Source organism: Zootoca vivipara, chromosome 13 (genome assembly GCF_965207765.1).
Source record: "Zootoca vivipara chromosome 13, rZooViv2.hap1.1, whole genome shotgun sequence".
Lineage (NCBI taxonomy): Eukaryota > Metazoa > Chordata > Lepidosauria > Squamata > Lacertidae > Zootoca > Zootoca vivipara.
In genome coordinates this window covers 14,384,141-14,398,871 of record NC_142596.1, presented here as the reverse complement: position 1 = coordinate 14,398,871, position 14,731 = coordinate 14,384,141, and the positions used below count along the sequence as shown (strand labels likewise).

The 14,731-nt window shown below is 41.6% G+C and overlaps 1 protein-coding gene across 4 annotated transcripts in view; it reads right to left on the bottom strand.

Moving 5' to 3' along the window:
* Positions 1-14,731, bottom strand: part of TRPM7 (transient receptor potential cation channel subfamily M member 7) — a 71,475-nt gene that overhangs the window by 29,860 nt on the left and 26,884 nt on the right. For all 4 annotated transcript variants that reach the window (XM_060282971.2, XM_060282972.2, XM_060282973.2 and 1 more), the window contains exons 6-14: positions 12,250-12,374; positions 10,498-10,669; positions 7,187-7,361; positions 6,805-6,928; positions 5,398-5,470; positions 4,090-4,190; positions 3,015-3,149; positions 738-791; positions 34-174 (exon numbers count right to left, since the gene is read on the bottom strand). In XM_060282971.2, the coding sequence (XP_060138954.2) occupies positions 34-174; positions 738-791; positions 3,015-3,149; positions 4,090-4,190; positions 5,398-5,470; positions 6,805-6,928; positions 7,187-7,361; positions 10,498-10,669; positions 12,250-12,374 (1,100 nt within the window). The remainder of the gene's footprint in view (positions 1-33; positions 175-737; positions 792-3,014; positions 3,150-4,089; positions 4,191-5,397; positions 5,471-6,804; positions 6,929-7,186; positions 7,362-10,497; positions 10,670-12,249; positions 12,375-14,731) is intronic.

Genomic DNA, 14,731 nt, shown 5'->3' with positions numbered 1-14,731 from the left:
TCAAAAAAGAAAAAGAAAAAAGAAACCACATACCCGATTGCTGCCACTGAGACTGTTGTATATCACTCTGAAGCGTTTTCGTGTGTAGGTGCATCTGTAGGTTCCTCCCATTAAATATTCCACAACAAGCCCCACATCAATCAAAGTGAGTTTATATCCAGGAGGAAGGTTTCCCTGGGACAAGACAATATTAACTTAGCAATAATACATGCTGCAATCTCTGTATCACATGACATCATTCTGCATAAAGAGATTGAGGGATGTTTTGCATGAAAGTGGTTCTGTGTTCAGTCCCAAGCACCCCACAGGGAAAGACACCTGGGCATCTAATGCAGGGTCACTGCTAGTTGGGCAACATGGACTAACAAAGTGACTCCTCATCTCAGTTTAGATGCAACACCAAACTATGGTTTGAGTATCTGGAGCAGCCCAGATCCATGCCGTTCCTCCTTCCTGTGCATGAATTCCCTAGAAAGGAATTCCACAGAAAGGACATGAAGCAATATGTAGCTACGGACAAGCATCCATTTGAACATGAAGCAAAGTGCATCCATTTTTTCTGTGAATGACGTTCTAAAATTCTTAAATTACCCGAAACCAAGTTCTCCACTATACACACACCACAGTAAGTGCTTAAAATGTTATTAGTAAAATGACTATACGAGAAGGGGAATTAAAATGTAGTTTCTGGTTTGTGTGCATCTAGAGATGTTGAAGTATTTTAACAAGAGCCCTACCTGTTTGACATCTCGAACAAGATGAAGCAATGCTGGATTTGTTGGGCCTTGTTTCTTGATGTAGAAGAGAAGAATGCAGACTTTTAGATACACTGAGGCATGTGACAAAACAAAGTAGTAGAATGACAGGTTGCAAACTTGTTTCTTTTTTCAATTATCCAGGTTCTACATAACTCAGTATTTTTTTAAATTAAAACAGAGGCACTATCTTCTACATGATTAAATAATTTGAGTGCTGCTTTAAAAAAACCAAGAGAAGCACCATATCAATTTGATTTGCTATACTTATAGAACAGCTCTACCTAACCAAAGGGGACACGGGTGGCGCTGTGGTCTAAACCACAGAGCCTAGGGCTTGCTGATAAGAAGGTTGGCAGTTCAAATCCCCAAAGACAGGGTGAGCTCCCGTTGCTCGGTCCCAGTTCCTGCCAACCTAGCAGTTCGAAAGCAAGTACAGTATATTCCTGCGTATAAGACTACTTCTTAACCCAGGAAAATCTTTTCAAAAGTCGGGAGTCGTCTTATACGCCAGGTCATTTTATTAATACGGCGAGTATATCCCAAACTCTATATTTTAACTGGAAAAGTTGGGGGGGGGTCATCTTATACGCCCAGTCGTCTTATATGCCGGAATATACGGATAAATAGGTACCGCTCCGGTGGGAAGGTAAATGGCATTTTCGTGCAGTGCTCTGGTTCGCCAGAAGCAGCTTAGTCATGCTACATGACCTGGAAGCTGTCTGCGGACAAACGCCGGCTTTCTCAGCCTATAGAGGAGATGATCGCGCAACCCCAGAGTCGTCCGCGACTGGACCTAATGGTCGGGGTCCCTTTACCTTTACCTAACCAAAGCTTTCACCAGGCATAAAGAAAGTCTATGCTTCCCTGCAAACATGAAAATAAAAACTGATCTTTTGATAATTAACAGCTTTTTTGTATTTTTCACTTAGAAGAATCCTGTGAGTCAGTAAGAGATGTCCAACCTTCCCTAAGGGTTTAATCCGTAACCCAAAATAAGGCAGTAACTGGCAGAGGAAAGCTCCAGTAGCAGCTGTAATTTCCCTCCTAGCCTTTCTCCTCAATAATTTTGGGGCTAATCATCTGAAGTGTGAGGAGGGTTTGCAACTAATCCCTTGAATCTAATTTCTCAGTCCTCTGCTGTTTCAAAACACACTCATTTCTCTTGAGCTAGATTTTATCACTTTTTAGCCTTGTGAAAGAAATGGCAACTATTTGTTCTAGTTACAGGTAGGTAGCCGTGTTGGTCTGAGTCGAAACAAAATAAAAAAATTCCTTCAGTAGCACCTTAAAGACCAACTAAGTTTTTAGTTTGGTATGAAAGCTCATACCAAAATAAAAACTTAGTTGGTCTTTAAGGTGCTACTGAAGGAATTTTGTCAACTATTTGGCTCTTCCAAAAGATGCAGTCAATAAATCTTTATTGTGGTCAAAGACCAGATAGCAAAATTAGCAACAGCAGCATATGCTTCTACAGCATCAAGAGGCGGACGTAATTAAAAATTCCCTATAAACTTATTTATATCCAAAAGATGCAATCAGCATTTCAATTTCCACAGGTAAACTCAATGTCATCATCATAAGCTGGCTGAGATCAGCTCTTGAATGCAGGATAATAATATTATTTTCTTCAATGTGTGCTCCAAATACTTGCACAATCAGAATGCAGGCTCATGTTTTACACGTACCGTTACTTAAAGTTGCTGATATAAAAATGACAACCTTCCATTAAACACCCCCCTCAATTGTTACCCAAATCAATCTCAAACAGTATTTCACTTTGAATGCATGTTTTCATATGAAAATTATAAATGAAATAGAAATACAAATTAGGAATCTTAAGAGAATTGTTGTTAAATTTATTCCACATATGAATCAACCTGGACCCTGTGATCATCATCTGAGGCCCTTCTTTGTGTGCCCTCTCCATGGAGATCTGGAGGGTGGCAACATGAAAACAGGTGGCTGCCTGCTTATGGAATGCTCTCCCAAGAAAGGCTCATCTGGTGCCATCATTAAATATATTTAAGTGCCAGGAAAAACCAATTCCTTTTTAATCGGGCATTTGGCTTTTAACTATCTATTGCCTTTTCATGTGGGTGGGATATTTCATTATAGTTTTTTTAATGTTGGTTTTAATGTATATATCTGGGGTTTCTTGCTTTTAAAATATTGCAAATCACTCTGTTGACACGGCAAAAAAGTGACTAATGGATGTAATTAATAACAATTAAAAAATAAGAATTAGCATCCACTTACAGTGTTATAAAGTTCTTCCAGTCTGGGAATTGTAAGAAATTTGTGCATGCTCACTCCATTTTCAATAAGAAGTTTCACAAAGGCAACTCTATCCATCACAAGGGCATCTAACATAGCTTGTTCCAAAGACCCAACCTGAAGAAATAAAGACAATCCTTAAATTGAAATAATATGAGAAATGAGAAAACTAGTATATGCCAAAGTCTACTAATGTGTTTCTCCGAAAATAAGCCATACCCCGAAAATAGGCCATACCCCAAAAAAAGCCATACCCCAAAAATAAGCCATAGTGATAGGCAGTTTAACCTTGTAGGTTAAACTGTACCATACTTAATTAAAAAAATAAGACATCTCCTGAAAATAAGCCACTGTGTTGTTGTTTTTGAGGAAAAATAAATATAAGACGGTGTCTTATTTTTGGAGAAACACGGTATATATTTTGGAAAGTTGTTTTGTTCCTTATGCATCTGGACACCTCTTAAGAGACTGAAGTCAAATTCTGCATCAAGGAACTTTATTTTGTGCCAACTGAAAGTCTGAAAGTTGTATCTGCAGTGAAATGCTCATGATCCCCACCACAGACACTTAGTTTGAATGGATACCACTATTAATCATAACAAACAGCACAGATAAATCCAGAAGAGCTAACAGGGTTGCACTTCCTTGTTCTTCTCCCCAATGAAAGCAGTGTTAGTGCCAAATCCAGATCAGAAACCAGATTGAAATGGGCCTAAATTACTAGTGAGATCCAAGAGTGTCTGAAGTTGCATGGCAACCACACCTGCTCAATCACCTGGCAACTTGATTGTTGAGCACCTTGCTGGTTCACATTATGCTCTTAGTACTCATCTTCGCACTAAGTACAGTTGTCTGCAAAATATAATTTGCTCCAAACAGGGAAAGGGGGCAATTTGCATAGGAGAGGGAAAGGCAAAGAGTGTCTGAGACTGTATGATTAGGTGATCAGGAAGCTTTCTGTCTACACCAGAGCATTATGGTTTTGACAGACAATTCCTTAACAATAATTCAACATCTTATTAATAAGTCACTGCTATGAACAACCATGTCTACATACCAGCCACTGCTGTCCATAAACAAAAACATGATTTTTGGCAATGTCAACTCTGTCCCACGCAAGTGTAAGAACAAGCTGGTCAAACGCAGAAGCATTTGTGCCTAGAAAAAAACACAGAAAACAGATTCAAACGTGTTCACCACAAAATTCTTGTTTTCAGCTGATTTCATGCCTTAGCTTATGCTAGGGAAATAATGCATAGCCTATACAATTCATGCTAAAATAGAACATATATGCTGAAAAAAAGATGTGCCCTCTTTTAGAGTGGTACAGATTATGGCTTATTAGTAAAGCTGAGCCGAAAAGGGCAGAATTTGTGAAAGCTTATGTCAATTGTTAGTGGGTAGTTCCCTAGACTGGATGGAGGGGAGACTGCCTATTCTTGAAGGAGTTACACTCCCTCTTAAGGAGAAGGAAGTAATACTCGGTGGCGTGGAGTGCCTTCTGTCAACTTTGACTGGTGGCCAGGTAGTCTAACTTCTGTGGCCAAAGCTCTGGTAACCACTAGGTTGGATTACTGCAATGAGTAATACATGGGGCTGCCTCTGAAGACAGTTTGGAAACTTCAGCTGGTGCAAAATTCTGTGGCCAGACTGCTCACCAGAACACGATGTTTGGGGCATATAACACTGATCCTGGCACAACTGCACTGGCTGTCAGTTAGTTTCTGGGCCCAATTCAAAGTGCTGGTGTTGACCCATAAAGCCTTAAATTGCTCAGGACCTCAATACTTTTTAAGAACAACCTCTCATCACATGTCTTTAAGTGCCAGGCAAAAACATTCCTTCAGCCATTAAATAATCTACGGCCTGTTAAACGTGTTTTTTTGGGGGGGGGACTGTTATTGTGATTATTTTATTATCATGCTGTCTATTATTATGGTTTGTATTGTGTTTTTATTATTATGCTTCATTAAAATATGTTCTTAATGTTGTACAACGCCCCGAGATCTTCTGATAAATGGTGGTATATAAATCAAATCAAATCAAATCAAATAAATAAATAAATAAATAATAACCACAATGTCCCCAGTAATATTTTGGATGGTATTGTGAAAAGGAGAGAAAGTGTTTGCCTATTCAGATCCAGAAAGCAATGCACTCACTTTGGAAGAGTTTTATGAAGTTATCACAAAGCTATATTGAAATGGCTATGTAGGATAAGATGACACTATGAAAAGCAGTGGCAGCCAACTTGGTGCTCCCAGGATGCTGAGGGACTACAACTCCCATCAGTCCAATCAGAAAGCCCATCATCCCCACCCCAAAAACATTCAGTACACATATGCTTTTAAGGTCAAAAACTCACCTTTTAGCAGCGCTGTGAGGATTGCAACATCAATATCTTGATGCTCATCGGATCCAATATGGAACACAGTGATCTGTTTTGAAAATTATATTGGGAAGAGAGGGGGGGGGAGTTTTCAATCTCATAAAGGTTCCTTTACATATGGTTGATTTGTAACAGTTCATTTGTCTAGCCATAAACCCTAACAAGACTAAAGAAAATGCATTAAAAGAAACTGCTGTTGTATATACAGAATTCCAAAACCATATAAGAAAACTGCAGAATAATTAACTGCAGTTAATAATCAGCAGTACTATTCTACAGTTAACAACTAATACTACTACTATTACACATGTAATTCAGAGACCACCATTTAAAGATTAGCAAATGCTTTCCAAATTATGTCCAAGGCTCTTGCATATTCAGATGTTGACACGATAAAATCAAATGCCAGTGCTAACCTCAGTAAATTTCACTAGACTAGATATACCAAGATGCTAATTTTAAAAATATTAATTGTGGCCAAGATCCAAAGGGCTGCTTTGGGCTGGCCCAAAGGCTTTCACTCACCAATGAGATTTTCTCCAATGCCCGCTCCCTGGTGATACACACACAGTGGAGTGGTTCAAATATAACCAAAGCTTTATATGCATGAGCCTGCAGTTAGGTCTGAATTTTTATATAACAATTCCCTCTATCCTTTCTGTGTTTGAAACAAGAAAACACGATAGTTTGCTGTTTCAAATGAATCACAGGACATGGTTTGTGTTTGCCTTGCAAGCCAGTGCTAGAAAACAGCATCACAGCATCAAATAGCAATTGCACAGCAAGCACAAATTTTAATTTACTAATTCAGATGTATCAGCAAATGACAGCTTGTCATAAACCAAGAAGAGAGGGAATTGTAACACATGAGACAAGTAGGGAGACTGAAAGCCGAAACCCACTCCAGGGTTCACAGTATGTTATCATCACACAATGTTTTGGCATTATGTTTGGTTTTTGAAAACCTTCATTGGTTTTGATAATACTGTACTGTACACTTATTCAAGATCTGCAGGTACAACACAGATCTTTGGACAGATCTTTGGATCTTGACTGAAAGACAAAAAACAAATATCAACCCAATGGAAAAAAGGAAAGCGTAAACATATTTTTTTGAAAGAAATGAGGCTCAGCTCAGACACGCCATCAACTTGTGGGGTTGCATACAACTAAGTTATTGTCATTGCTCCCTTGGCGCCTTTGGGCTTGGCCCTAAGGATGGCAGACTCTGGAGAAAGGTATGGAGGAATGGGGGAAGGCTGGTCTATTTTAATTTTTCATAGGTGGTGTGATTAATCAAACATTTATTTAGAAAAGTACAAAACTAAAGAGTGTTACTACACAACCCTATTGTCATGGTATCGTATGCAGACATTTACTCACAAGTTCTCTTTTTTTCATGCACTCCAGCAAGGTCTGGAACAAATGAACTGCCTCGCTCTGACCAAAATTAAATGTCTTTTTGATGGTTGAAATGACTTCAGGTTCTGCTCCATCAGGAATATTCCTGAGATGAAACAAGAATCAATTGAAACACAGAACCATGTGAAGTATTCTTCCCATCAAGGGGAGGGGGTGTGACTCAGGAGGTAGAGGGCAAGGTTTCAGGTTTAATCCCCAGCAGCTCCAGTTGAAAAGATCTCAAGTAGCAAGAGAGGAAAAAGAAAACTTGGACAGACCTTGGACAGATGCTACTTTGAGAAGACAATACTGGGCTACATGGACCAATGTTCTGACTCAGCAGAAGGCAGCTTCCTATACTTACCCTCCCTCTTCTGTTTGTTTATATACATAAGCTAGGATGTCTGCAGCTCTGCCAGTCCCCTCACAGACCACCACTGGCACAGGTGGGTTTTCCTGAAGGTATTCCAAAACTGTGAGGATAACATTGGGGCCACCTTCAAATATAAGTGCAACCACAGGGACACCCTGGCCAATTCCTAGACAAAAGAGGTAAAAAAAACAATGCAGTTCTTTTCTTTTTTCATTATGTCTTTTTCGGAATAAGCACAACACAGTTCATTAAAACTCAACTCAGAAAGAATGACTTATACAGTACTCAAAAAATGTTTATAAAGAACCAAAGCAACCCACAGGGCTTTGTACATCTACAACAGAAGTGTTATTCTTTAAAAATGCTAAGCTAAGCCCTGCAACAAAAAGCTCAATTATGCAGCCCGTATAAATTAAGGAGAATTGCAGGATTTGTTCTTTTATACAATTTATTTCGTGGTTTTGACTGTTTTGCACAGTTTTTCTACTCGTCCAAGTCATGGGAAGGGGCAATGCACTATACAAAGCACTGAAGCTCCTCCCTCTATTCACGTGAAAATCTTATTCAACAACAACTCTCCATGAGTCCAAGAACTCATCAAACATTTGACCACAGTTTATCAAACATTTGTTCAGCATCTCAACCGGCATGGGTTGGCAAACTAAGGCCTGGGGGCCAGATCCAATTGCCCTCTGGATCCGGCCTGTGGACGGTCAGGAAATCACCGAATGGATCGGTGTGGGTTTCTGATCATTCAGGCTGCGCCATCCCCCCCCCCCCGCTCTCACACACACACACCGCGGCAGCGCCTTCTCCTTCCCTCTTCCTGGCTTCTCCCCACCCTGCCTAGAGGAGGAAGCGGGCTGGGCTTTGTTGAGCCGCAGTTGGCTGAGCATCATTTTAAGCAGCCCCTCTCCAGAGCCAGCCCTTTCGCGCCACTCATCGTCCCGCCACTACCAGCCCCTGCCGCTCGCAAGGCACAGGTAAGCAGCCACTGGGGCTCATCCGGTGCTGTGGAGAAGGGAGGGGAGAGTCAGTTGGGCGGGGTTCCCAAAATATAGTCCGGCCCCCCACAAGGTCTGAGGGACAGTGGACCAAAGTTTGCTGACTCCTGGCCTAGGGTGATGGTTTGAAGGCACACTGCAGAAACTAAATGCTTCAGGTCTGGCAGCCCTACCAAAGTAAAGGAATTGAAAAGGTCTTTTGGGGAACTAAAAATGTGAATACAAAATAACACAGAAAAGTCATTCTCTGCAGTTCAAGGCAACTATGCATACAAATCTTCACCAAAAACTAATCTTCCTCAGCAGTGGTAAGCATAAATACTGCTCAAAATTCCTAGCATAATATTAGACTCACCTTATTCCTTCTATTGCACAAACAAGTCAAGAGGCTGAGTAGCACACATTTAAATACTGTTAATCATACACAAGGTCTAAAGTGTGGTTTACACATTTCAAAGGCCTAATTAAACTGCAGCCAACTGTGTCAGCATAAACACAAATGGAAGAGAAACTGTAAACACATAATAACTGTATACAGTAAAAATGTAGCCCATAGTTACAACAAATACAGAATACGGAAGCACTATAAAGCTTCTCTTTACCAACTCCTAGTCAAAACAGGATAATTGGTTTTAAAAACATTTTGGGAGTAGATGTACTATATTCCCCAGAAGCCAGCTTATACAAATGATACTTAACAGCTAATCTGTGACTGACGCAACACAGATTAGTATAAAAAGGTCAGAGTTTCCTTATGTTATTCATATACAGATCTAAGCGTTGCATGCCCACAATAACTTTTGCCCCAAACAGAGAAGAATTTCTGTTGTTACAGAGTGCAAGTAGGACTTGAAGTGCAAATCACTCGCACTTACGATTCACTGTGCACCTTTGTAATGTCTGAAACCGATTAGAGAACTCAAACTCAAAAGGAATGAAATACAGTTTAAGCAGATATATTGGTGTGTAATGCATTGGATTGGGGGGGGGTATTGCTGACAAGACTGCATCCTAAAGGATCAGACTCACAGCCTGCGGGTATTGTTACATCTGGCCCCGTCTCTTGATGTTGATGGCATCTGTGGCATGAAGCCTCTTTCAATAGTTAAGGCTGGTCAATCAGCTGTGACTCCTCTTGGGCAAAGACAGCCTAGGCCACACATTGAGAACCTGTGGCTCTCCAGACGTTGATGGACTAAACTGCCATCAGTCTTGGGCCTAAACAATTATGTATTTCCTAATAATATCCAACTTAAGACTACTACTGAAAAAAAATTAGTGGCCAGAAAAACCACTGATAGACCACTGACCAGAACAAGCCAAAGGGGGCATATCTTATCTTAAGATTGGTTTAGACTTAAACATTGTCCGTATAGTTAAAGCTATTGTTTTCCCAGTAATGATGTATGAAAGTGAGAGCTGGACCATCAAGAAGGCTAATTACTGAAGAACTGATGCTTTTGAATTATGGTGCTGGAGGAGGCTCTTGAGAGTCCCATGGACTGCAAGAAGATCAAACCTATCCATTCTTAAGGAAATCAGTCCTGAGTGCTCACTGGAAGGACAGATCCTGAAGCTGAGGCTCCAATAATTTGGCCACCTCATGAGATGAGAAGACTCCCTGGAAAAGCCCCTGATGTTGGGAAAGATTGAGGGCACAAGGAGAAGGGGACGACAGAGGACGAGATGGTTGGACAGTGTTCTCGAAGCTACCAATATGAGTTTGACCAAACTGCAGGAGGCAGTGGAAGACAGGAGTGCCTGACATGCTCTGGTCCATGGGGTCACAAAGAGTTGGACACGACTAAACAACTAAACATTGGCTGAAATTATTTTCTTACTACTATATGCTTACACTATTCTGCTGTTTTTAACTGTTTTTTAACCATTGGTTATATTGGGATTACTCTAGATTTCATTAAACTACCATGAGAGTGGCAATGCAGAATGATGGGAAGTCAATCATAATAATTAAAAAAAATGCATCCAGGAGAATCAAATGAAGTAGTAAAGTTTTTCCTGGATGGTACTACTTCTAGTGGCAGGGTGGAGAGTGCCTCTTTCAATTATCCTTAATAATCCAAGTCCCGGTAAAGAGAAAATCAGTACTCCTTGACTTGCTATTTTTCTACTGGCAGTTAATTTTCTAAATGGGGAAGCAATGAAACCTGCAATCCCAGCTCCCCAAATAATGCAAGTCAAGACAACTTTTTACCAGCTTAAGTTCCAACCCCCACACTGCATATAGAACAAAAAGGGCCAACACCACCTAATTAGTTAATAATGGTCCACACATACGTGCATGGATCCGTTGCAGGTTAATTGTTTTTTCCAGTTCTCTTCGTAGTTTCACTTCTGCTCCATATTTTCCAACTGTTCCATCATCCACCAGTATGAAATGGGAATGAAGATTATTCAAGACGTTAAGTTTGCTCAAAGGATTCAGCAGGGTTTGATATGGAGCAACAACCTAAACATAAAACAAAACAAAAAGACCTTCGCATGGACATAAACCTGATTCCCCCCCCCAAAAAAAAATGTGGCAGGCTTCAAAATTCCTTTTTCATTTGCCAATTGCCAACGATCTGTTTATCCATCAGCTGCAGATTTCTGCTTCATTCCCATATAAAGCAAGTTGTAATACCAGGAAGTATCAACACATTAATCTTATTCATAATTGGGATTCTTTATTCTATAAAATCACAATGAGGTAAGCACACGGCAAGGAAAAAGCAACCAATGATCATTGCTAAGATGGTTTTTACTCTAAAATATCTCATTGGAAGACTGAGGTTTTCAAAGTTTCCAGACAGGGTTATTTTTAAGTAGACTAGATTGATTCTGGCATGCCTATGTACGCAGGTCCCATTTTGCGAACACAATCTGCTCTCTAGAATTGGTTCATTAGGTGAGCATTCACATAGAAAACCACTGATTTCAATTGTTCCTAATAGGAAAATCCCAGTGTTTTCCTGACCAAGAAGAAATGACAAAAAAAAACCATGGCTCATAACTGCCCCCTCACCTCTCAGAGAATTACTTTCCTTAATGATCTCAGCAAAAATAAAATACAGTAACAGCTTTAAAGAAAGTCATTTAGTCATCTTCTTACTGTTTTTTGCTGGTTGTGTACAGTCATTCTGGCTCCTTTCCTCAGCTCAGCATCTTCCCCACCCACCCCCAGCCCTTCTCCTTCCTTCCTTCCTTCCTTCCTTCCTTCCTTCCTTCCTTCCTTCCTTCCTTCCTTCCTTCCTTCCTTCCTTTTTCACCTCACAGTGTGTAGGACCAGATCCTCCCCTTAACTTGTGTGCATATAAGCTGTTCATGAAGCAGCAGCGCAGTAAGAACTACACTAGGGTAGGAAGGCACAGGCAGAAAAACTTAAGAGGCGAGGCAGAGAGAGCTGGTATGGCTGGCGGGGAGATCACAGTTCTCTAAGGGAAGCTGCTCGTGGAGAAGCACCATGCAGGATCCAATACTTCCACTTAACAGCTGTTAAGCATTGATATCTGATCCTGCATGGTGCTGCTCCCTCACAAGAAGCTTCTCTGCAGAAAAGTTTAAGGAGAGGATCTGAGAAGGGGAGGGAAGAGATGGTGTGGCTGGCAGGGAGATGCAGCTGGAACTGAACTGAGGAAAGGAGACAGGCAACAGGGAACATGGCACCAAAAATGGCTGTCCCCAACCAGCAAAAAACAAACAAGAAGAGGACTAAATGAGTTTCTTTAAAGCTGTTATTTTAATTTCACTGAGATTCTTTCAGAACACACCCAACTGTTTGTACAAGTTTGTATAGCTGTATAGCTAGGTTTGGGCACAATTTCCTCATGTAGTTGAGTTTTCACATAACATGTGTTCACAAAGCGGGACCTGCGTGTACATGGTTCTGGGATGGCTAAGTGACATCCATTTCACAAAAAGAGTTTCCTATTCACATCACAACCTTATTCCATGAATTGAATAATTCTGATCAAAGCCTTAATGTACTTATGAATTTTCTTCTTTTCATTAACATTTGAGAGCACAGCAATAATAAATGGGCAAACTTACATCTCTCCCAACGAGGTCATTTCTGTTTTCAATTACTCCCCAAGGAGCTATTCCAATAGTGCAAATCTTTCGAGATGATCGAGAGGCATGTTCCTTGAGGGCATCACCAACGTGCTTTGCAACTCCTGTTCAGGATCAAAGAATATTGTAGTGTTACTAAATGTATGTTCTACTGGTGGCAAATATCTACTGAACCCAATGGCTCAGTTCACATCATGCTTTAGCACAAAGCAGAAAAGCAAAAAGCACTTTGCTCAATTTGGAAAGGAAAGTAATGTTTTAACACTAGCACTGAAATACATTTAAGACCGATTTTTACTATATTATAGAAAGACTTGTAAAAATGTGTAAACACTAAGGTTAACTTTTGAGTCTTCCTAATTACAAACAAATCTTGGTGACATGAATGGGCTTTCCAAAAGAAACTGAGCCTAAAATGCGTATCTATGATGTCAACATGCACAAGTGCTTCTATAACCCACACTCTTAAAGTAAGCATTTTACACCCTCCACAATGCCTGAGTTAAAAAGCTTGCTGGACTGAAACAATACATACACACACACACACACACACACACACACACACACACACACACACACACACACACACATATATATATATATATATATATATATATATATATATATATATATATATGTAAAGGGTCTATGTTTGGGACTTTTCACTTTTCTCGGAAACCGCTTGACCGATTGTGTTCAAATTTGGACACAGCGTCCAGTACCAATACGCAAGTGCCAACATAACCTTAGATTCCACACATGCCAAACCTTTGACAGGTAAAAATGGAATTTCCCCCCAAAAAACCATAGCGCCCTTCACTGGACAACAAGGGAACAGACGCCGTATCCTTTTGCAGCTAGAAAACCTTCGCCCTCTATCGGCGGCTACACTGGTACTGCAGCTAGAAAACCTTCCCTCTCCACAGCACCTTGGCTCGCTTTTACAGACTAGGCCGAACTAGGCCGAATGGAGGTGGGGACTTGCATGGGTGGGTGTTGGGGGGAGGAGGGGACAGAATAGGTCATGGGTCAGGACAGGGTGGGGGGAATCACAGGGATGAACTGGGGGGGAGGCGGAATAGGTCATGGATTGGGCCAGGGTGGGGGAAAACACAGGGATGTGCCACAGCAACGCGTGGCCGGGCCAGCTACCGTATATTCCGGCATATAAGACGACTGGGCGTATAAGACGACCCCCCAACTTTTCCAGTTAAAATATAGAGTTTGGTATATATTCGCCGTGTAAGACTACCCCTCTTCCACCACACCGCACACCAAATAAAAATTAAAGAAACATCAGATTTGATTTCAATATGGTAATTTTAATTCATCAGTTTCCCTTTAAAAGCCTTCAAAATCCTCCTGTTCATCATCTGATGTCATAAGTATATCAATGGCATATTATGGTCTATAAGGCAACTTCCTATGCTCCTGTGGGGAGAACTGGGTTTCATTGAAACTCGATGGCCTTTTCTCCACATCTTTTCCTGGGAGAGCTGCCCTTTCGCTACCGCTTCTCTCCCCCCCCCCCCATTTTGGGGCTCCTTCCACCCACCCAGAAGGCAGCACTTGCAGAGCAGAGAGACAACAGCCTTCTCTTTGCAGGAAAGCCTTCCCGGGTGGCTGGGCAAGCCGAGCCACCCAGCTCAGCCCCCTCTCCCTCTCTAAAGCAAGGGCACCTTCCACCCACCCAGACGGCAGCACTTGCAAAGGAGAGAGACAGCAGCCTTCTCCTTGCAGGAAAGCCTTACCTTTTGTTCTTGTTCCTACACGTGCAGCTTCGGGCGGCTGGGCTAAGCGGGCTATACTCTCTAGGACTCCTGCTCAGTTCCTTTTAACGCCGAGCACACTCAGCCCAGCCCCCTCTCCCTCTCTAAAGCAGGAGCAGACAGTGCAAGAAAGCCTTTCCTTTTGTTCCCTTCCCCCCCTTTTGTCGGGCAGCTGGGCTGAGAGGGCTATCCTCTCTAGGACTTCTGCTATACTGCCGCCCCACTTCAGGCACCCCCGTGTGCCGATGAAGAGGCGCTAATCCGGGTCGCGAAGCCATTCGCCCCTGCGGACAGCAGCCCTCTCCCGAGCGAGCGCTTCTTCAGGGACTCCTTTAGGGAAACTGTGCCATGTGCCACGCCCGTTTTTGAGCTCCCCCTACCATATGCGGCAACCACAGATTCTAGTACCCGGCTTATAAGACTTTTGAGTCAATTTTCATGGGTTAGGAAGTCGTCTTATACGCCAGGATATAAAGGTAGTTTCTTATGAAACAGTTCCAATGTGTCACATCATAGCTTGCTTATCCGAAATTCAATTATCAATCAGATCGTCATGAAGGGCACCTTCTCAACTCCTACATTTTTGAGCTGGAGCACAAGTTTCTAGGCCAATTATGGGTACCACCTTCAGTAGTTTTATTCTCTGTGAATCTGTATCATAAGCAGCTCCACTTTAGCTGGTAGTTTCTGGC